The sequence below is a fragment of the Myotis daubentonii genome, chromosome 13, assembly GCF_963259705.1.
Source record: "Myotis daubentonii chromosome 13, mMyoDau2.1, whole genome shotgun sequence".
Lineage (NCBI taxonomy): Eukaryota > Metazoa > Chordata > Mammalia > Chiroptera > Vespertilionidae > Myotis > Myotis daubentonii.
Genome location: NC_081852.1, coordinates 53,573,500 through 53,596,409, shown reverse-complemented (window position 1 = coordinate 53,596,409; position 22,910 = coordinate 53,573,500). Strand labels below are relative to the sequence as shown.

Below are 22,910 nucleotides of genomic sequence, written 5' to 3'. Positions count from 1 at the left end.
TAGAGGTCACAGGAGCTTGCTTCCAGGGGGAAGTTCGAGGCGGCGAACTTCCCGGAAGTGGCTGTCATGAAGGCTGCGCGCCGGAGCGGGATTCCAGCGGCGAAAGCGCCGGCGGAGACCGACTCGTGGTCTCGGGTCCCGCACTCCAGCCTCTAGCAACCGGGATTTGCATTCTGCTTGTTCTGGACCCGACCGAGGTGCCCATGCTGAAGTCACTCGAAAAGAAGAAAATGTGTTCCGGGTGAGCCCAGGCCGCTTCGGAACTGCGATGGCCGAGGAGGGGGCACCAAGGACCAGACTGAGGTGGGAGTCCAGGCTGGGGATGTAACCATCTTTTTGGCGGTCTCCACGCCACCCGAGTTTGACCAGAATCTCCAGTGCTTTGGGACCAGCCACGCTTCCCAGGATGTTCCTACCCTGAGTGAGGATTTCTAAGAGCTGAGCTCTATCCCGTGACACGGGGGGGAAACTGAGGCACAAGGCAGCGGCATCCGTTGCGTGGAAGTCTTTATCGCCCTACACCCCAGAGCTGCTTCCCTTGGCTCACTGCGGTTCCATCAGCAATGCCCGTCTCCAAAGCCTCCCGGCTCTCGCTGCGGAGGGAACTTCCTCTTCTTTTTTCCTAAAATATCCTCATTCATGTTCTTTTTTCATGAACGCCCCCAGTCGTGATTTCACACACAGCTCTCTCTCCTCTCCTTGCATCGATCTTTGCTTTCACCCTCTCGCTTCCTTACGTTTGGCCCAAGTAGACCCTTAGGTTGGTGTTTTGGGGGCAACCACAGGCAAATAATGTGGACCATGCCTGGCTCATACTTAATTCGAGATCGGGTGAGAGGTGGTGTAGAGCGCCGTCAAGGGAGTCGAATGACTGGCTTAAGCTGTTACGTTCGACCTGGATCTAATCACCTAGGCTCTCCCCGCCAACTTCTTTTCTCTCAGGAAGCTGGATTAGCTCAACTCTAAATCCCTGCTCCCCAGCTGTCAAATCTTTGTCTCCTCAAGCCATTCACTAAACGTTGGACAGTCACAGTCCCCAGACAATCACGTATCCAGTTTACATGCCATTTAGATTTGAACCCTATTTGGGGTAAGATAAAAATAGATGTTTTGGTTGTTTGTTTGTTTTGACATTTGACAAGCCATCCACGGTAGTGCACTGGTGAGATGCTTTTATTTAGGTGGCTATGGGAGTTAAGTTTAGTGTGCAATAAAATTTTTTACTGAACTTCCTCATTTTCTTTTCTTTAGATTGGGTTTCATACCAAGATACTGGATTCTCCCAGTTCAGATAAAGAGCTCTGAGCATGTAACAGTGAAAATGGATAACCTGCATTCACAGCGCACAGACTGAAGACATGACAGTTAAGGAACACACGTGGACTTGTGGCACATGGATATGTGTGCACAAAAAAAGGAAATCTGTAATTCTTTAAAGATAGGAAGACATTCTTCCTCACCAACATGGGTACTTTCTGCTCAGTTATCAAGTTTGAAAATCTCCAAGAATTAAAGAGACTGTGCCACTGGGGCCCCATTATAGCCCTCGGTGTTATAGCAATATGTTCTACGATGGCCATGATTGACTCTGTGTTGTGGTATTGGCCCTTACATACAACTGGAGGAAGCGTGAATTTCATCATGTTGATAAATTGGACGGTCATGATTCTTTATAATTACTTCAATGCCATGTTTGTTGGTCCTGGCTTTGTCCCTCTGGGGTGGAAACCGGTAAGAAAAAGATCCCTTTAGAATTTAGATGATGAATTCTCATGATAACCTCATGATAATTTAGTTTTTGCTTTATCTTCTAGCCAATAATATCTAACACAGACTGCTTTTTGCTGTCGTAGGGACTAAGTGCATTGCAATTACTGGTCATTTAAAGCTCAGATTATTTATTTCATGCCTGTTTAAAAATACTGATCTAAATCAGTATTTCCCAGAGCATTTTCATTTTATACTTGTCTTGCATTGAGAAAAAAATAAAATAAACATGGAGGGGTGGTGATGAGTCCATGGTCATAAGCTTAGGAAACAGTGCATATCACAAACACTTTTCTTATTTATGATTTCACAATGTAGTTTGGTTCTATAATCTTTTTATATGTAATACATTAACATCCTCAGAACTGAGGAAAACTTTAGAAACTTTGGTTTAAATCATAAAGTTTTTAAATCATTGCAGTGAAGATTGGAAGTACAGTATGAATCAATTTATGGCTTCTTAAAATTTGTTAGAAAGTTTATGCTTATGAATTTCCGTATTCCTTGTTGAGGGACATTGCTTGGTAGCTTGGTAGAAATGCAGAATCTTCAGCTCCACTCTACTGAGTCAAAATCTGCATTTAGTGAAATCCCCAGATGATTCTAAAGTATGTTAACATTGGAGAAATACTAGTGCATTGTATTAAGTAAATAAAGAAATGGGTAAGACAATTCATATTCTGAAATATCTTGTAACTGAGGAGAAAAACCAAGGCACTTTAGGAAATAAACACAGAGTAGAATATGACGAGTGCTGGCGAAGTTAAAAGGAACTGTCATTTTCAGTTGGGGACCTGTGGGAGGAGTGCGAATTTCCAGAGGAGATGGGTAAGAGGCATTTCAGGATTTCAGGTTATGGGTAAAAGGCATTTCAGGATTTCAGGTTGAGTGCGTATTTAGAAACAATGGACAATTCTGTAGGGCAGAGAAGGCTGAAAGAAAGGCAGATTATGGAAAGCCTCAAATACATGAGAAATTGTTAGTCCATAGGGAGTTCTTAGAGGTTTTCCAGCAGAGCTCTGACATAATCAGAATTGTGTTATAGGATGAATCTCCTACTCTAAATACCTGCCGAGTTGTCAGCTACCTTTCTTCCTGAACTCCTCCCATCCTACTAAGATTTTGCATAAGTAGAGCCAGCTGTACTCAGTGGTGATGGACTAGGATGGCGCATAGGGAAGAGAAATTAAAAATGACTTCTGAGTAATTGGGAGAGGGATGGTGCTGTTACCAGAAATTTTATACATAAAAATATTTTAGCTCAAATAAAAGGATTGGAAATGTAAGTTAAGATTCCATCCCTCCCCCACCCCCCGTGAAAGAAAAACCATAGGGAAGCATTTATTCATAAGGCTTGTTATTATTTAGGACTAGAGGCCCAATGCACAAAATTCACGCAGGAGCAGGCCTTCCTTCCCCCAGCTGCCAGCATCGGCTTCCCTCTGGCACCCGGGACCCGGGCTTTCCTCTGGCCACCGGCTTCGTCCAGAAAGTCATCTGGTCTAATTAGCATATTATGCTTTTGTTATTATAGATATTATTATAGATTGGTTATCTGATGTATTTTTTGTTTGTTTTGCTGCCAAGGAAAATTCTCAGGATAGCATGTACCTCCAGTATTGTCAAGTCTGCCAAGCATACAAGGCACCACGGTCACATCACTGTCGAAAGTGCAGCAGGTACTGTCTGTCTTTGCCATTCACTTTAGGGATTGATCACCTCGACAAGCGGTCTTTTGAGTCCTAATTTTATTCTCTGCAAGGTGGCTACTTTATAAACAACATTGTCAAAATACTTGTGTCCATAATCTCCATATCATTCTTAAATCATCAATTCTGATAATAAATACATCTCTTTTGTTATATGTGAAAACACTTTTCTAGAAAATACAGATTAACTTTGCTTCTTGCCCTGCCAAGAGCATGGTTGAAAGTCATATCTGCAAATTGTTGCCATAGATCACAAATTAACTTCGAATTGTTCTGAGTCTAATTATAGAGGAGAGCTGCTTTTTTCCCTTTATTTTGACTAACTTTTACACTTTATGCAAATCTAATAAATAATCCAGGTGCCTATTATCATAGTGGTTAATATAAAAAACTTAATGAGAGGAAAACTGAGTCACTATAAAAATGTGAAATAAACTAGAACCTTTAAAAATGAACAGCTGTATCCACTTCTTAATAAGAACTTTTGATGAGAGTGTTGAGGTTTAGGGAAACTGTGGAGGCAAAGGAAGTTGGCTTGAGGACAGGAAATTTTCTAGCAGTGAAAGGGAAGGAAGCTTGGTAAGACTTTGCTTATTGTACCACATCTTATATTTAGTAGTTGCTTGTTTAACTCAGAGGTTCCACATCTAAAGGATGAGGACAGGAAGGAAGTTACATGTGTCTGCTAGGTCCCGTCAACCCCAGTGGAGATTTGTAAGTGATTTTGTTGAGTCTCTATTGTACTTCACTTCACTCACTGCATTTCAGAGCTGGAGGAAAACCAGGAACCATAGTCATTTCTTTATTGTGAACCTCTCAGTAAGCCTCCTGACTTCTTCAAACAAATTCATAAGGAGCAGACATCTTTTCATCAGAAGCTGTTTCAAAACCTGCCCGTTCTTTCCCTATTTAGAATCTAAAAGAAGTCACTGTCCCAAATTGTTTAAAAACTCATAAATATGTTTCTTTTTGTTTCATGGATTGTAATTTCTTTTTGACTTATGAACATGCTGGATTCCTATTTGCTTGGTCTGTTTTTTTTAATCCTTACTTGAGGCTATGTTTTTATTTTAGAGACAGATGATGGGAGAGAGAGAATCATTGATGTGAGAGAGAAACATCAGTCGGTTACCTCCTTTATGTGTCCCAACCAGGGATTGAACCTGCAACCTAGGTATGTGCTCTGACCGGGAATCAAACCCCGCAACCTTTTTGGTATACGGGACGATGCTCTAACCATCTGAGCCACTCAGCCAGGGCTGCTTGGTCTTTTGAAGACCAAAGTTATTTCAAGTCGACAGGATTTCCTGCCTCATGTTTTATGTAAATGTTTCTTGTTAGGTGTGTGCTGAAGATGGACCATCACTGTCCTTGGATCAACAACTGTTGTGGTTACCAAAATCATGCTTCATTCACACTGTTTCTCCTGTTAGCACCATTGGGTTGTATTCATGCTGCCTTCATTTTTGTTATGACGATGTATACACAGCTTTATAACCGGGTAAGTGAAATGTTATAAAGTCATTTGTGCCAGATTAAATGGTTTATCAAGATTATTTATGAGGTCCCTTTTGCAAATACGTTTTCTATGATTTAAGTGGGGGAACACACTTTGCTTTATCTCTAAATGGATTCCTTTTTTAAAAGCATTAAAACTTAATTTTTTCTGGATTATTTTTCTCTGGAAACTCACCTTCTTAGCTCTGGTTGAGTTGATAATTATTTTATTCTGTTTGTTTATTTATTTACAGTGGAACCTAGGTTCTCAAACTTAATTCATTCCAGAAGGCTGTTTGAAAACCAAATCATTTTTCCCCATTAGGAATAATATAAATTGAATTAATCCGTCCCAGACCCACAAATAATTCCCTGTTTTAACCTTTCTTATATACAGTACATGACTAATCTGCTATTTAATGTATAAACACTTTAAAAACAAAAAGGACATGAAATTAAAATTTAACAAAAAGGAAATGAAATGTACAGTAAAAATGGAAATTTAATAATAAGCTGCAACAAAAGCAAAAAAACACAAAAATATTCACATCATAATTTCCTGAGATGTTTGCAAGGTGAAGTTTAGTGGTAAACTGACTCATACTTTCACATTCTCTACTTTGTTTTTCACCTGGGAGATGAGTTACTGACCATACAAGTATCCACATGAAAGGGTTGTCAGGTTGAGAATCGAATTGTTTGAGATGGGAGATGATTGAGGTTTGACTGTATGTTGATTCCAGAGAGAAGAAGTGGGGGGAGAGAGAGAGAGAGAAACATTGATCGGTTGCTTCCTGTAGATGCCCTGACTAGGGATCGAACACCCCAGCTTTTGGTGTACAGGATAATGCTCCACTCAACTGAGCCACACCAACCAGGGCTGTGTATGTAACTTATGAAATTTCAAACTTGGTAGCTATTGTAAGAATAATTAGGGGGGCAAAAAAAAGAACAAGAAGAAACGACAACATGAGGGCTTTCCTTCTCCATCCCATTCAGGTTGTAGTTGTAGTTTGTTCATTTCTAATTCCAGTGCCTAGAACAGCAGTGGCCAACCTTTCAGACCTCATGGACCACCAATGGTCCGCGGACCACCGGTTGGCGAACGCTCCCTAAAATGTGGCTCATGGAGCAGGCACAGTCCTAAAATGCTCTGCAACAGATTGAGTCCATTTATGGGCAGGTAGTCATGAGATAAAGTTCAGGGGACACAAATTCAGTGTCCTAAAGGGGCCTGCAAGGTAAATGAGGGACACAGCCCCCATGGGACCGTGGCACACTGGGGAACATGCCTGTCACAGAGAGGACAACCCATATTCCATTTCAGCCAGCTTTTCATGTTTGAGAATCCAGCCCAGTGATGCTAGATCTTACAAGAAGAAAAAATCTGTTTTTTTAAATGTGAAGTTTCCTGACTTTTAAATGTGGGCACCTAACTAAATATTTTAAAACATTTTGCAAGCCAGGCAATACACATCTGTAGGCCACATTTTGCCAATTTTTCACCTCTGGTTGTGGAACATGAGGAAAGAAACAGCTGAGCCCCAGGCTGTCTCTTTTGCTGTGGAAGATTACTGTAAATACAGACAAGCAAAGAGGAGAGGGAGACACAGTTACAACTTAGATTAGTGTCTAAATTGGTGAACTTAATGTTGTAAATTCAAATTAATGTTTGTGGGGTATGCCTAGCACCTTTTGAGGGTGCAATGAAAAACAACCCCCAAAAAATAACATTTGAGAATAACTAAGAATGATATGGTGTATGAATGAGTCAGTATGAGTTCAAGCCACAGTGTTCATTAGAAACAACTGTGTTTGCTTTGGCCACAATTTCAAGCTACCATTTTTGATCATTTTAATCAAGTTGTTTCAGTTGTTACAGTAGCCTAACCACTTAACGACAACCCAATTTTTCGAGCGTATGTTGTTGTTTACAGCTCTCCTTTGGCTGGAACACGGTCAAAATTGATATGAGTGCAGCCCGGAGAGATCCTCTTCCAATTATTCCGTTTGGATTAGCTGCATTTGCTGCCACCTTGTTTGCCTTGGGATTAGCTTTAGGAACAACCATAGCCGTTGGGATGTTGTTTTTTATCCAGGTAAGTTCCTCGGTTACTTCTAGCTAAAAGCTGTCGAGTTATTGGGGCTGCTTGTAATGAGGACAGCCTTGATGCATCACCCAACCCTTTTACAACTCTTAGTGTAAAATAAGCTGATTTTGGTTATACTTCATGTTTCTATTAGCCTGTGATCAACTTCTTTGATTATTTTTTCCAATGCCTATACTTACAAATCATGTTAAAAATAAACTAAAATTCTGTGGTGTAAAAACCTATGTAAATGGAATTAGTTATGTGTAGGAAAATCAAATAGAATTTGGACTGAATATATTCAACTTTTAAGGCAAGCAGAATACCTACATTGACTGAAATGAGTCATGTACTTGTAATAAATAGATTAATCATATATTTAAGGTTAATTAAAACAGTGATGAGATTTTAATAGCAAAATACACTTACGTATTGATTGAATGAGTTATATCAATATTTTATTAGTACTCTGAAAACTTTATTCAGAAGATAATCCTTAAGAAACATGAATTATTATTAAAACAATATATTTAGATTTGCTTATGGGTTTTATTTTAAGAGGCGTTGTAGTACAGTGGTTAAGAAAAAGGGTTTTCGAATCAGGTGACCACACACTGTGTTACTTAACCTTTATCTTGGTATCTTCATCTATGGAATGGAGCAATAAACAATATCACATAGGGTTTGTTAGTATGAAGATAATAATCTTTAATGAACCAAAGTTCCAGTATAAAATTTTGCTGTCTATTATTTAATTTTCAGATAAAAATAATTCTCAGAAACCAAACTTCTATTGAATCATGGATTGAAGAAAAGGTAAATTTAATACTTGTTTTCCTCAGTATCATTAAAGTACTGATTTAACTAATAGACCAGATTAACTAACAAATGCCTGGTAGTGAAAATTTGGCTACCAAATGGCTTCCTTAAGTTATTTGCATGCCACATAAAAGGTAAATATAGAAGACAGTTTGATTCATCCCCGGTTTAATGTAACTCCCAGAGAAATACGCTTCTCATGCATTCTGAGAGGAGCCACACATTGAATTTGGATGGGGCTTGATTTATACAATTCAGTAAACTCATACATTTTACAGGTTGATTATTCTTTTAATTGAATAACATCAATATCACCTCTAACTATAAGAAGATTTTCCTTAAAATACTGTCCCTTGATAATAAAATATTTTAAAGTATCATTTCTAGTTAGATTGACATAAGATTAACAAGTGTTTTTGCTCATGACCAATCTATAGTAATAAAAGTAATATGCTAATTAGACCGGACATCCTTCCGGACGACCTTCCAGACGAAGCCAGGGCTGCAAGAGAAGCCCGGGTCCTGGGTACCAGAGGGAAGCCAGTGCCAGCAGCCAGGGGAAGGAAGGCCTACTTTTTCATGAATTTCGTGCATCGGGCCTCTAGTGCTCTTTATAAAGTGCCATGCTAAACCTAGGAATTATTTTAAAATTGGTGCTTTGCTGCTGAGTAAAAATTCAAATAAATGATGGTATTAAGCTTACAGAAAATTTATTGAAATTATCACAAACTAAAATTTATACAACAAATTTCAACTACGTTTGTTCACTTATTGTAGGAATAAATAATGTATCTTTATACCACTAGGTGTCAGTGGAACTTAAGAAGATTCTAAGCCAGTATTGCCTTAAGTTAAAGCTAACAACTTAAATGCCTAGAATATAATTTATACAACTCAAATATTTATGTATATGCATAAAATGTACACATAAAAGCAAATATAAGTATATATACATGTGTAGTGGTATAAAAACTGAAAGATGTGTTAGCTTTTAAAAATAATTTTCATAAAATGATGACTTCCCTGTTACACCTTTCCTGGCCATCCCCATGGGTGTCACTGCACCCCAGGATACAACCATTGCAGTCTAGTGCCCCCACGAAACAGTTCCTCCATTCTGAATTAACCCCCTACCCCTTAAAGCTGTTTGTCTGCATCTCTGCTCTATACCTGGATTTTTTGGTCTGCTGAACCACAGGAACATTGAGAATTTCTTATATGGAATAAAATTACTAACTTTTAATATGCACTTCTTAATTTATTCCTTAATAAGCTTATGTATTTTTAAATAAGCCCTATCTGTCATTTTCTGAATGTTCTCATAGGAGGTTGGTGGTGTGTGTCAAGTTCTTCCAATATTGTGGTAAGTTTATTTAGCTCTTCTGTGTACACTAACATCACAACAAGGAGGAAGTATTTTAAGAGTGATACGAATTAGAGGAATAAATGTTCTCAACAGCATATTACTAAAAGCCATTTAAGGCATCTGCCTTCTTCCATCTTTGTTACCCACAGGCTAAAGATCGAATTCAATATTATCAGCTAGATGAAGTCTTTGTTTTTCCTTATGACATGGGGAGTCGATGGAAGAACTTTAAGCAGGTATTTACCTGGTCAGGGGTCCCAGAAGGAAATGGACTGGAGTGGCCAGTCAGAGAAGGCTGTCACCAGTACAGCTTAACAGTGAGTGTTTTTGTTCAAATAATCTTTCCTCTTTGCCTCACCTTCTTCCCTTTAACTTTCCCTTAACTCAGATGACATTTAGAGTAAAATTAATACAAAAATTTTCTCAGTATGTGACAAAACGAATCTAAGTTAATAATCTAAGAACTCTTTGTATCATACCTCTCCTTTTATTTAAATCTCTCCTTAACTCTCCATATCTGTGAGAGACAGTCCTGATTCCTTAACTTGGTTTTATAATATCTGGCCTAAAACTACCTTCCAACTACTTCCAAACAGGAGTCATCTTTACCAGTCGGCCGAGTCTACTGAATAAACAACTTACACATTCCTGCCCCCTGATTTGTCTGCTGTTTTTTCCATCTTGTGACCTCCTCTCTGTGGAATTGATTGAGACTGGTTTCAGTTCCACCTCTTCCCTAGTCCAACCTCTGCACCCTAGACTCCTCTGGACTGGGCACTTAGTCATATACTCTTGTGTGGTAGCCCGTGAGGTCTCATACTTTTATTTAATTCTTCTACCTTCTATCTTTAATTTTACTTCACATGACTCTAGGACAGAGACTGTACTTTCTTCACTTTCCCAACAGCATCTGTGAATAAGTGGAGGAAAGTGAGTCAGTGAGGCGTAGTGATGACGTTCAGCTGAGACTCTTTTTTTGATGAATTTTGCGGGCTTCCTACTGCGTCTCTAAAGAACTATGAATCTGTATCATTGTCACTTTGGGTACTCGCCTGGGAGCTCCTTGAGGGCAGAGAGCACATCTCCCTGATCCTGGGCCACAGGGAGTGCTCTGTAAATACACACAGAAGAAGAAGTTAGTGAGAGAATACTGAGAAGAAAGCCCTGCTTCAGCCCCTGTTCTTAGTCATAGGGCCTTCTCTCCATGCTGAAAAACACAGGTGGCCTTTAAATTGTCAGCAGTTAAGAGATGCTGGGAAATTGGGAGTTTTTCATGAACCTCTGATATCAACATTGAGATAAGAGGCTTTTTATTTTTATATCTTCCAGATAGAACAGTTGAAACAAAAAGCAGATAAAAGAGTAAGAAGTGTAAGTAATTCTTTTGCAATGATACCATTTTTTTTTTTTTTTTTTTTTTTGGTTAGGCTCTACAATTTTATAGTTTTTAAAATTGCCTTTGAATAGCTGCCAACTGTTGGCTTTTATTTAATAATATTTCTTAAAATGTTTGTTGAAATTTAATGCAACTCACTTTTGTTTTCATTTAAATAGTTTGCACTGGAGGTTTGAAGGGAATTTAGTCAATTTATATTGCCAACAGGAACATAATTTGCCTCAATGTAGCTCATTGGTATGAAACCCATCTTTACAGTTATACTGGATAATATGATGGCCACTGGCCACAGGTGGCCAAGTTTAAATTAATTAAAATGAAATGAAATAAAAAATGTAGTCCCTTGGTTGCACCAGCCACATTAGAAGTGCTCAGTGGCTGCATGTGGCTGGTGGTTCCCACATTGGACACCACAGACAGGGAACATGGCCATTGCTGCAGAAAGTCCGATGGGATGGCACTCTCTAGAGTTAATTCTCAGCTGTGCGCTTGAAATGAAGGGGAAGCAACGCCTTGAGAACTAGAAACGTCAGCTGCTGCCTCCTCTAGGGGGACAGGGTGGGTAGCAAGCTGGGAGGGAAAGACGTGTCACCTGATATTCTGGGTCTACCTTTAACAGTTAAAATTCGAACTTTAAAAAGCACAGATGATGGGTAAAGGTTAAATTGTTCTTCTGATTACTGATGACAGGTTCGGTATAAAGTAATAGAAGATTACAGTGGTGCCTGCTGTCCTTTGAACAAAGGAATCAAGACATTCTTCACGAGCCCCTGCACGGAAGAGCCTCGGATACCGCTGCAGAAAGGGGAGTTCATTTTGGCCACGAGGGGGTTACGGTGAGTGGTGGAAAGCACTGTGTTGCCTCTTTAATGACAAAATTGGCCTAAAAAAGTAACTTTAATCTTTTAAATATTTCAGATACTGGTTGTATGGAGACAAAATTCTTGATGATTCCTTTATAGAAGGTATGAAAATGGAACAACAAGACTGCTGGCAATTTCAAATTTCCCAAGAATAACTTTAATAAACAATCCCATATCACATGTATTAGGGGAACTAAAGAGAAGAGCACATCAGTCACTAAGCAACAGAAGGAAGCTCCTTGTATTATGTTAGTTCTCCATAGCACTGGGATTTATTGGGTCTTTTTAGTGATGACTAACATTGGAGCTCATGCCTAACTGTGGGACAGGCACTTGTATAATTGCATCCCGTGTGGTATTGAAGTCCCCATCAGCCCTCTGCGGTCAGCATGATCACTTACACTTTATTGACGAGGGAACTGAAGCAGAGACCTAGCCACTTGCCCGAGGCCACACTGGAAACAGGTAGAGCCAAGCTCCAACCCCAAGCAGTCTGGCTCCAGAGCCTGTGTGCCAAACGCGTAGGCCATGTGTTCCCTCCTCCCCAACCCCCTTTTTTTAATATATGTTTTTTATTGATTTTAGAGAGGGAGGAAGGGAGAGGGATAGAGGTAGAAACATCGATTGGCTGCCTCCTACACGCCCCCTACTGGAGATCAAGCCTGAAATCAGGGCCTGTGCTCTGACTGGGAATTGATCCAGTGACCTCTTGGTTCATGGTTGACGCTCAACCACTGAGTCACACTGGCCGGGCACTCCCACTTTGAATGAACATCCCCATATCTCTCCCCCACCCCCACACACAGTGCCTCTCTCTAAATATTATGTACGAGTGGTTAACATTTGTTAACATTAATGAGTCTACATTCACACATTAAAATTGTTCCCTTTTAGAGTAAAGATTAACCTAGGATGCTCTTTTAAAAACACTGGGTTAATCGTAAATTAATCCCAAATGACAGCTTAGGCAACCTTGATAAAGACATTTATATGTTAGAAAAAGTCTAAAAAGGAAATTCACAAAGGCTAAGGAAGATAGTTCCCTGAAATAAATGGAGTGTGACAATTTGCCAAAAACACCCTACAATCACACAGGGGTAACTGGATGCCCATATTGAGAAGTGCCCCTCAACTCCACTTGGGGGCTGTTCTGAACCACATTAGCTCCTTTCCCAAATAACAGAATTGGGAAAATACCTGGTTTCTAGCTTGTTAGGAGCAAGCAGTTAAAAGCCTTATTTCTTCCCACTCAAACTGCTTTTAAAGATGATAAAGAGGGAAAAAATGTGAAGTCTGACTAATAGCTTATTGATTTGAAGTATAGGACTTATGGGTCTTGGTAAAGTCATTGCAGTGTATCTGACTATTTCATGTCAATTTAATTTTCTCAGGTGTTTCAAGAATCAGAGGGTGGTTCCCTAGAAACTGCGTGGAGAAGTGTCCCTGCGATGCTGAGACAGAGCAAGCCCTAGAGGGCGAGAAGAAAAACAGATAGCCACGATCAAAATCCAGTGATTCCTTAAGCCCACCCCATTACTTGAAAATTGTGCATATCACTAAAGAATTATGCAATGAGCCTACTCTGGTTAGGGTGTTCTTTTCCTCAAAGGTGCCCTAGTGCCATGATCTAAATATTGTTATGAACATTTTGAAATGGAGAAGCCATTCTGCATATGCCTTTGAATTCCTGCCCCTCTTGGCCACCTCTTCCTCGCCCCAAAAGGAAAAAGCACTTCACCCCAGTAAGTCAGTTGCATTTTCTCTAGGGTGTTTTACGCACTGCACACTATGGACCTCACTTGCAGATATCGTTCCCCCTTTGCCAGGAGCATCTGCATGTGATGCTTCTGTCCCGTTTCCCCCTCAGTTGGTATTTCTTACGTAATATTCTAGATACTGTAGAACTTAATTTGTCAGATTCAATATAAGCTCAGATTTTGTTACCTGTCTTTTAATAATGCTTATTTTGTCAAATCAAATAAAGATCAATGGATGTTCTCTATAAATCATAGTTTTTACTTAAAACATCTTTTTTCTTTTCAATGACTGAAAATGTTCGTCTTAGTTCCTTATGGAAAAACTGCTTTACTACCCTGTCCAAATTGGCATCTTTACATTTTTATTTTTATTGCTCATCCTCACCCAAGGATATTTTTCCCATTGACTTTTAGAGAGAGGAAGTGAAGGGAGGGAGGGGAGCGAGAGAGAGAAACATCAATTGCTTGCCTCTTGCATGTGCCCCAACCTCGGCCAGGGATTGAACCTGCAATCTGGGTACTTACCCTTTACTAGGAATCAAACCCGTGACCCTTTGGTGCTAGGGCCCATGCTCCAACCACTGAGCATACCAGCCAGGGCAAAAAATATTGGCATCTTTAATCATGAGTCTTAAGACATACATATTTGCCTCTATAAATTAACCCCATTACTGGCCTGTTGAGATCACAGTATTCTAGGACACTTTCAACTGGGTGATATTAAACTGCTCTTGTACACTTGATTCTCAAAATCTGAAGCTTGTGCAGGTGGTAAGAATGCTGCAGGACTTGCATTCTTAAAGTCAGGTGTGTCTAAACACATAAGTGGAATAACAGAAGTCACCTATTTGAATATTAATTCTTTCCAAGGCAGGGAACTTGAGCTCTGCGGGTCAGGCTTGTAACAGTTAACAGTAAGGGAAGGGCACTTGGGGATTCAGCAGTTGCTGAAACAAAACTCTGCCCCATTTTAGTGAGGGCTAGGAGGGGATATAAGTGAAAGACATGTCAGATGGAGTCATATGTGAAGGTGGCAGGTGGGAGGGTCTGATGGAAGTGACATTTGAAACAAAGGAGAGGACAAGTCATGTGCGTCTGGGAAGTCCTGCAGTTTAGACAGAGACAATAAGAACTGCAGGCTGGAATGTGCCTGGCCTGTTTGAGGGAAGGGACAGCAGTCAGTGCAGGAATGAGCGAGGGCGGTATGAGGAGGTCAGGAGGTAATAGGGGCTAGACATGGCAGGACCTGTAAGGTAATTCCTGCCTTCCCTTTGGCGACTGAAGACTAGACATTTCTTCAACTTTTCTGAACTGAGTGTAGAAAGACCAGGAACGGACTGGGCCAGCGTGGCTCAGAGGTTGAGCATCGACCTATGAACCAGAAGGTCACGGTTTGATTCCTGGTCAGGGCACATACCCCGGTTTTGGGTTAGATCCCTAGTGTGGGGCGTGTAGGAGGCAGCCGGGAAATGATTCTCTCTCTTCATGGATGTTTCTATCCCTCTTTCCCTTCATCTCAGAAATCAGTAAACATAAATTTAAAAAGGAAAAAAAAGAGAAGGACCAGGAACGTTCTTTTCACTCCAGTTAGAGGCCAGAAAGAAACATTCAAGATGAGAGTATGACAAAGATGGTAAAGAAAAAAAACATAAATCGGGCTCGTTTGGAGTTAGGGCTCAACTGTCACTTGTTTTGTTGTTCGCAGCTATGGAGTAAGAAGGCCCAGTCCTCTCAGTGTAGTAGTTGCCTTTAGTAGTTAACTTGGTTGCATACTAGAATCACCTGCGCACCTTTCAAAAATCCCAGTGCCAAGGCTGTGTCCCAGACCATTTCAATCAGAATCCTTGGGGTAACACCAGGTGTATCTTTCTAAACTCCCAGGTAATTCTGGTGTGCGGCCACGTTTGAGAGCCACCAGCTCACATGCATGTTAAGTCGTCCTTGCTTAAGGCTGATTCTCATCATGGTCCGTGAGGAAATGCACACCTCAACGTAAGTATCCACAATAGTTTATTATTTGAAAGACTTTACAAGTGGAAGCAACACGTGTGTTTGGGGGTGAACCAGAGCAGGAGCTGGAGTTCCTGGGGGAAGAGGCCAGTGGGTCTCCTCTTAGAGAAGCCTGCTGCACAGGCCGGTCTGTGTTCCCACTTCAGGAGGTTTTTACTCAGTGCTCTGCTTCGTCCACTGGAAAGTGCACTTGACATTGTTCCAGCTCCGTCCCCCACAGCTTCCAACTCAGCAGCAAACTGTAAGGGACAGATTTCGTCACCAGTCGTGTCCCTGTAGATAACATCTGAACATTCTCTCCGACATGTCACAGGCCCAACTTTTCATTCTACCAAGTCAGACAGCTAGAGAGGCTTGGAAATCTTCAGTACAATGAAACACATAAGTACTTAGAGGAAATCTGTCTTTCAGATTCAGAGCCGTGGTAGGTCAAGACTTGATTGAAAATTCTAAAGGTTTTGTGGAGTAGTTAGAAAACGAATTATAAAACAGCTTTGCAGAACCTAAGCATCTCCTGAACATGGGAAAGTCTAAGTGTGGGGACTGTTGATGGTTCAGTTTTACTGAAAAAGTTTTACTGAAAGAAGTCACAAAAGGTCACTTACACAGGCTGGAGATCATGAGGAAGGGACGACGACTATGAAAGGACTTTGAAGAAAGGCATGTTCATAAAAGTAGCCTGAAAACCTGAGTGTCCGCAACATTTATGATGGGGAAGACAAGGTTTACTTAGTCCGGAGCTAAGCAGCATTGTAAGTCTCTCAATGCTGTTTTTTAAAGCCCCCAAACTATAGTTATAATTTAATAGGCAGAACAACAGACAGAAGAAAAGACAAAATGAACGTAAGGCTAGTTTTTAATCCATGTTCCCACAAGGCAGGCTCCCTCAGAGCCCCTTCCAGCCGTCAGTACCTTAACCTATTCCTGCATGTTCTCATACAGGCTGTTGATTTGGGTCTGAAAGTACTTGGAAAGCTCTCCACGCTTTGCTTTCAATGTTGGTGTCAAGAGCCCGTTTTCAATGGAAAAGGGCTCTGGGTGGAGATAGATGCTTTTGACCTGGAAGAGAAGAAGAACATTCACACACATGTGTGCACACACATGTGTGTGCACACACATGCATGCACACATATGCACATTTATTAGTGATTTGGATTTTTCTGCAGAGCCTTCTAAGTGCTATGTGAAGGACCTTACAGAATATTTCACCTTATAAAAAAGAATGGGTTTGAGGAAGTGGTAAAAGAGAAAGAACAGTAACATATACCCATTCTCACACACTTAAAATTTGGGAAAGAGATGAGTAGGGAGAAGGGGGAATGAATAATGAATAGCAATAAGTGACTGTGCAAATAATTACAAAAGGTCACTGCCATTTATTATTGATGGGTCCATGGCACGAACTCTAAAAGCCAGTTCCTTGGACACTGTACATTTAAACCCCATTCTCAATGCAACTTTAAAACTTCCTAGAAGGACTTGGAAGACCAGGAGGACATCTGTAGTACATACCTGTTCGAAGGACTTGAGGCCACCTTCTTTCCCAACCTTCTGCAAGTCTTCTAAAACGGCTTCCTTTATGATCTAAGAATGTGAAACATGGCTTAAAGCATGGCTGTTTGGAAAAGCCTACATGAAAGGTTAAGCATGAACCGACTCCAAATTCCTACAAGAGCTTGTTGGGATATAAGCAGGATATGGGAGTACGTATGAGCGCATTTTATGCTTAATATTACTCAAAATGGAAACCTAAATTGTAAAGGGGTTTTCTCTGAATGGCATTTTTAAATTTTCTATTTTCCCATGCCCTCCCCCATAAAGAGCATATTACTATAAAAAAGAATGGTATTTGTTACTTTTAAACTCCCCATCCTATCCTCCAATCTAATAAAACCAGTGTTTAGCGTTCAGCCACCTGCCACAGATTCAGGAAGAACATGTTCTTCCAGACAGGAGGCTCTGGGAACTCATGGGTGCCCAAGCTGGTGGGCCTCCCCTCTCCCACGGTGGGCCCCAGGGTGGTGCATAAAGTTTTGCTACATGAGACTTACTTGGTTTTGGCACAGCTCTTCAAAGGAGCCCTTAACCCCAAGTTTGGCTGCAAATGTGGGGAGCACTTCTGAGTCAGGAACCACCACTGCTACCAAGGATGACTATGGAGAGGATACAACGCCGGTGAGAATTGTTATACAGAAGTTTCCCAGTGGCTAATGAAGGCAGGATCATAACTTTGAAATAGACATCTCCCAAGATCTCTGACTCAGTACGAGTGTCCTCCTCTTTCCTTACCAGATATCTCAAACTCTCCTGGAACTCGAATCCCATTTTCCCTTTACAAAAATGTTCTACGCAAATTTGGTTGATCAAAGAGAAGTGTGGTGTTTCAACATTAAGCTTAAACCATCCCTGGCCTGTCCATATGAACCCTCCCCCACTCTCCAAAAGCTAAGTTTAAGCCTAGTGTGTATGACACAGTTTGTGCCAAAGGACTTCTATTCCACTTGGGTATCCTTTTAATGAATGGCTACCCTTTAAATATAACTGTTTATCAATCCTACTGACTTGTTTACAGAATCCATCCTAGTTTCAAACAATTATTTGCATCTATATTGCCTTATTTTGAGATTTGGAATGTGGCTTGATTTCTTTAGTTCTACAAGCTTTTATCTTCTCATCCTAAACCCACTGAAACAGAATCCCTGTAGCTACCGGGATCAACATGGTCTGTGCCTAGAAAGGCTATCGTTAAAACAAAGTATTACCCGTAAGCTCTCCCCATGCACGAAAATTTGCTGCACTGGTCCACTCCTGCTGTACACGTTTTCTATCTTCTCGGGAGCGATGTATTCTCCTTGGGCCAGCTTGAAAATGTTCTTTTTACGGTCAGTGATCTTCAGAGTCCCATTCTATACGAGACAGACAGAAGACAGCGTCAGTGTTTCTGAGCCCCCTGTGGGTGGTATCCGTGGAGAGGCTGGTGAAGTCCTTCTTTAAACTTGGCATCTGGAGACTTTTGAGCCATCTTTCACTTCTCATTCTTGGCTTTGAGTAAAGGGTAGGTAAGAACCTGTCTGTACTGTGTGTCTCTTTGGAGGGTCAATGTGTACCCTGAGAAAAAGCCCCCAGGACCTGCTGGGGTTGTGTAAATGGTTGTCTTATCTGCCAAAGAAATTTTGTAGCCATAAATGTCTAATAGTTTAATGCCCAATTACTTCATTTCCAGCACTCCCAGAGATAGGGAAGGAAGGATCTTTTATTAAGAATTTGGTGCCCTAGCCGGTTTGGCTCAGTGGATAGAGCATCGGGCTGTGGACTGAAGGGTCATGGGTTCAATTCCAGCCAAGGGCATATGCCTGGGGTTGCAGGCTCGATCCCCTATAGGGAGCATGCAGGAGGCATCCCAATCAATGATTCCTTGTCATCATTGATGTTTCTCTCTCTCTCTCCCTCTCTCTTCTCTGAAATCAATAAAAATACATTACACACACAAAAAAATTGGAATAAGTTAGATCTCCCCCTCCTTGACTCCTTTTTCTGTATCCCTCCTGTTAGATCTGGGAGCAGGCTAAACAGCTCTACTGTGCTAATGTTAATCAAGAAGCCAGTAATTGTTAGTACAGAAGTAGGGCCTGGAGGGCTCTCTCCCCAGCCACCAGGGGTCATCTGATGTCTCTGAGCTCATTGGTCTGAGGAGCTTTGGCTCTTAGGGATTTGAATTGCAGAATTGAGCCAAGTGTTAAATACAATTCACATGCTCACACCTTAAGTAGGGCAGTAGACTTAACCAGCCCTGGAACCATCAACAAGGCTGCCTCGAGAAATACGCCCACAATCCAGCCTAACAGACATTATCTGAAAGTCATTAATAAAGCTAAGCCCTTTATAACTCCAATTTGGGGACGCATGTATTGCCCACATTTTACGCTTATTAGAGCAGAGAACGCATACAGAAGCAGATAAGTTAGCATGATACTACTAGACCCAAATCTATGAGATTCATCACCAGAACCAATGTTCTCAGAGTTTTCACCGAACATTCTGTGACTATCACTTAAATCTTGAGAATATTGAGCCAGAAAGGAGTTTCAGATCTGGTTACATCCCCACTCCCCCAGCACGTAGTAGACACCTTTTCAGAGGGGACCTTGGAAAATCCCCTACAGGGCTCCTAAATCTCCATCACAATTAAGCAATGATTTCCTCTCTTCTTGGGAAAATGGATGGGGTTGGCAGAGACTACTTACCTTTGTTAGCAAAGTTAAAAAAATGGAGCCATATATTCCACAGAGAGAGGCAGTAAAGGTCACTGAGAGGCAAAGCCTCGCCTCTGCACATGCCTCGTTTAGAAATCTTGCCTCCTTGTTTTGATATGTCTACATATTAAGTGGAAAGAAATGAATATAACCCTTTGAAACTTGTAAAAGGCAAATGGTGTGAGCCCATGGAGTTATCAAATCGCAACTTCTTTCTCAATAAAAGTAAACAAATAACAAAAAGAAAACAGACTACTACAGCCCTTTCCTGGAAGAGTCAACTAATTTTCCCTTGGCTACAAGCAAATCTATTCCATTGTCACGGGAGTCACGCCAACTCAGCTGATCATCCCACTCGCATCTCTGCCCAGCTTGTCAATAAGCAGATGGTTCTCCCCAGTTCTGCAGCCTATTCTCCCCCAAAGTTTTGAAGAAATACCCACCGGGAGCCAGCGACCAATATCTCCTGTGTGAAGCCAGCCATCTTTGTCTAGGGCTTCCGCCGTCTTCTCAGGGTCCTTCAGGTATCCTTTGAACACGTTGGCGCCCTTGATGCAGATCTGCACGTAAGAAGGTACAAAGTGATGACAATGGCAGAGGGCACTACTCCAGGCCTGGGTACTTTATCAAACACCTGTTCCCACCCTTACATCATCTGATGGTTTCAACTACCGTGTGAAGAGCACTCCATTGTAATCCCCAGTGTGGGGGACAGGAAAGTGAGGTTCAGAAACACCCAATGCCTTGCTCAAGATCTCAGAGGAGTCTAACCCATGCCTGCTCACAAGGGTGTGCTCTCCTTGAAACAAACACCCCCCCCTCACCACCACCACCACCACCACCAATGCCTTGGCATGACTACTGGGAGCAACCCACCCACCTCTCCTTCACCGTTCACTGAAAAGTAGTTCATGTCTGGCACATCTTCCAGCTTCACGTGATTGCAAGCCAGGGGAACTCCGACATGGCCTAGAACACACCACACTGAGTCAGCTGGGAAACTGTAAAAACGGTGGTCATTCCAGGAATATTTCAGAGATACTTATGGATCAACTCTAAAAGGTAAAAGACTGAAAAATCATCTGCCAAGATAGGAAGGCCTGGACCAAAACCCAAGTTGGCTTTTGCCACATTTATCTAAACCCATAAGTCCAAGCTCAATTAGAACCCTTCTCCCAACCACTGCCCCTCCCGCCCAGCAGACGGAGAACCTACCTGGTCTCCAGTCCCCGGGTAATGTGAATGTACAGCCAGCAGTGCATTCTGTTTGACCATAAGCTTCAAACACCTGGGAAAGCCAGAGAAGGGCTTTGAGACTGACTCAAGGTAAAGCAGGAGCTGGCCATGCTTTAAAAGAGGAGGAAAGCGAGGCCTCTGAGGGTTGGAGGTCACTTCATGTCATAAGACCTGGAGTTCACGCCTGAGCTGCTAAGTCGTCACAACTAAGGGCTTCACTCAAAAATCAAAAGGGTCCAGAAATAGACCAACGTATGGAAAGTTATACTGTACTTTGGGAAATGTGGCATTTCAAGTCGATGAGAAAATAAGAGTTTTTCAATAGAAGAAAAGACTAGAAAAAATATTTCTAAAACAACAAACATGAATATTATTACTATCTGAAGGACTCTTAGAAAGCAACGTGAAAGAGAACCAAATTATCCTGTGCCTGTTTTTCTGTAAGGAAGTGATAGAATGATTCATGGAAGAAATACAGATGCCAATAAGCGATAGAAAAGATGTTCAGTGTTTTCATGTATCTGATGGTCTAGGATTTAACTGATTGTCAAAGACTTTCACTGTCAAAAATGTGGGAAAATAAGACCTCATGCATTATTTGCAGAAAGGAATAAAAAAACAAGACCTTACTAAAGGGAAGTTAGGTAATCCCTACTTGCCAGGATTAGTCCCCAAATTGATAATTGCATTCAATATTGACGAATATACAGGTATCCTTATCACTTCATTGATTATAACAGCAAAAAGAAAAGGTAAGTATCTCTTGTCCATCAATAGGAGACTAGTTATTTAGGTATATTCACCAAACTATTCCAAAGCCATTAAATAATGTAGATCTTTGTTTGACAAGGAACAATATCGATGGGGCACTGTTTAACAAGTATGTTAGAACCCTATGCCCTTTATGTAGGTTTCCATATGCATAAGAGGTGACTAGACGGATATTTTCTCTTGATTTTGAGATTTTTGGGGTGAGTGTCTCTTTGGTACTTTTCAGTTGTGTTTTCAATTTTATTTAAACAGCCTTATTTGTTGCAAAAGTGAAATAAGCTATCTTCAAAGGTGCTTGGCTTACCGGACATCCCATTGCCGCTCGGAGGAACTCCAAGACGGGAGAGGAGATGGGGGCAGCGCCAGTGACCATGATGCGCACCTTCCCGCCCAGGTTGTCCTGTTCAGTAGAAACAAAAACACCCGCTGAAGCCTCTTCCCCTGGCTTCCTTTTCCTCCATTGCAAAATGGGCTGAACAACCCACCCACTATTGTTAGGAGAATTAAACTTGGTAATTTACAAAGCACTTAGAATAGGGCCTGGTACTGTGGGAAGGCACTTAAAACGTTAACTATTATTGTCACCACTACCCACAATAGCTGGGACCAGATGTGCATTTTTAAGATTTCCTCCTATAATTTGTATTTTTGGTCCCTTCAAATTACTTATAATCTCAACAGACCACCTTAAAAATATATATGAGAAAGTGCTAGAGCCTAAATACAAAGCATTTTCTGAACTTGGACCAATTCCCTTTAGTGACAAACAAGGTTGTCCAGGAGAGATCTCAAATGGTGAGTGAATACAGAAAGCAAGCAAGGATCTCCAGTTGAAGAGATGCTTGTCCGTCAACCTACCTGGATCTTTGCAAAGATGAGCTTGTCCCACAAACTGTTGCGTCTGATGATACCCCTTTTCACCTCATTGAATTTACTGGAAATGGCCATTTTCAACATGAACTTCTTCAAGGGAGTCTTGGCTGAATTTTGAACCTGCAGGGTGATAACTCCTTTTAGTTGGAAACCTCCATAGAGACACACACCAAAGCTCATCCAGGAGCAAGAGATGTTGCCATCTAGCTTCATAAGGAAGCAGCACTCATAATAATAAAGAGCCCAGAGAATGATGCCCACATATAATTCAGAGCTCTAGTTCCTCCGGATACCTTGGCACACAACTTTGGCAACTGACATAATTACGTCTTCGAAAGATGGTCAGCACCAATCTACAGTGTCACTTGGGACTACTAGATAATAACCAGCTCAATGGGCAGCACCCTGAGGGTTTTTGCTTTAGTAGGTTGAATAAGGTCCCAGGAATCTGATTGTTTAAACAAGCATCACCTCTCACTCCCCGTGCCCCACACACTAAACTT

At 41.2% G+C, this 22,910-nt stretch overlaps 2 protein-coding genes across 13 annotated transcripts in view; one reads left to right on the top strand and one right to left on the bottom strand.

Moving 5' to 3' along the window:
- The first annotated feature begins 96 nt into the window (after positions 1-96).
- ZDHHC6 (zinc finger DHHC-type palmitoyltransferase 6) lies at positions 97-13,082 on the top strand. Of its 10 annotated transcripts, none has more exons than XM_059661389.1 (11): positions 97-241; positions 1,252-1,731; positions 3,355-3,446; positions 4,818-4,977; positions 6,911-7,072; positions 7,826-7,879; positions 9,398-9,565; positions 10,578-10,619; positions 11,335-11,480; positions 11,563-11,609; positions 12,899-13,082. In XM_059661389.1, exons 2-11 carry the CDS (start codon positions 1,465-1,467, stop codon positions 13,000-13,002), a joined length of 1,242 nt encoding a protein of 413 aa, XP_059517372.1. In that variant the 5' UTR covers positions 97-241; positions 1,252-1,464; the 3' UTR covers positions 13,003-13,082. The 10 variants fall into 10 exon arrangements, with proteins under 10 accessions (XP_059517372.1, XP_059517369.1, XP_059517371.1 ...); XM_059661386.1 differs by having other exon boundaries at positions 124-303; XM_059661388.1 differs by having other exon boundaries at positions 124-421.
- A 2,175-nt stretch (positions 13,083-15,257) lies between these two features.
- Positions 15,258-22,910, bottom strand: part of ACSL5 (acyl-CoA synthetase long chain family member 5) — a 40,440-nt gene continuing 32,787 nt past the window's right edge. For all 3 annotated transcript variants that reach the window (XM_059661384.1, XM_059661383.1, XM_059661385.1), the window contains exons 13-22: positions 22,393-22,527; positions 21,839-21,934; positions 20,743-20,815; positions 20,408-20,496; positions 19,971-20,087; positions 18,037-18,180; positions 17,326-17,427; positions 16,787-16,858; positions 16,187-16,333; positions 15,258-15,513 (exon numbers count right to left, since the gene is read on the bottom strand). In XM_059661384.1, the coding sequence (XP_059517367.1) occupies positions 16,193-16,333; positions 16,787-16,858; positions 17,326-17,427; positions 18,037-18,180; positions 19,971-20,087; positions 20,408-20,496; positions 20,743-20,815; positions 21,839-21,934; positions 22,393-22,527 (969 nt within the window). In that variant the 3' untranslated portion in view covers positions 15,258-15,513; positions 16,187-16,192. The remainder of the gene's footprint in view (positions 15,514-16,186; positions 16,334-16,786; positions 16,859-17,325; positions 17,428-18,036; positions 18,181-19,970; positions 20,088-20,407; positions 20,497-20,742; positions 20,816-21,838; positions 21,935-22,392; positions 22,528-22,910) is intronic.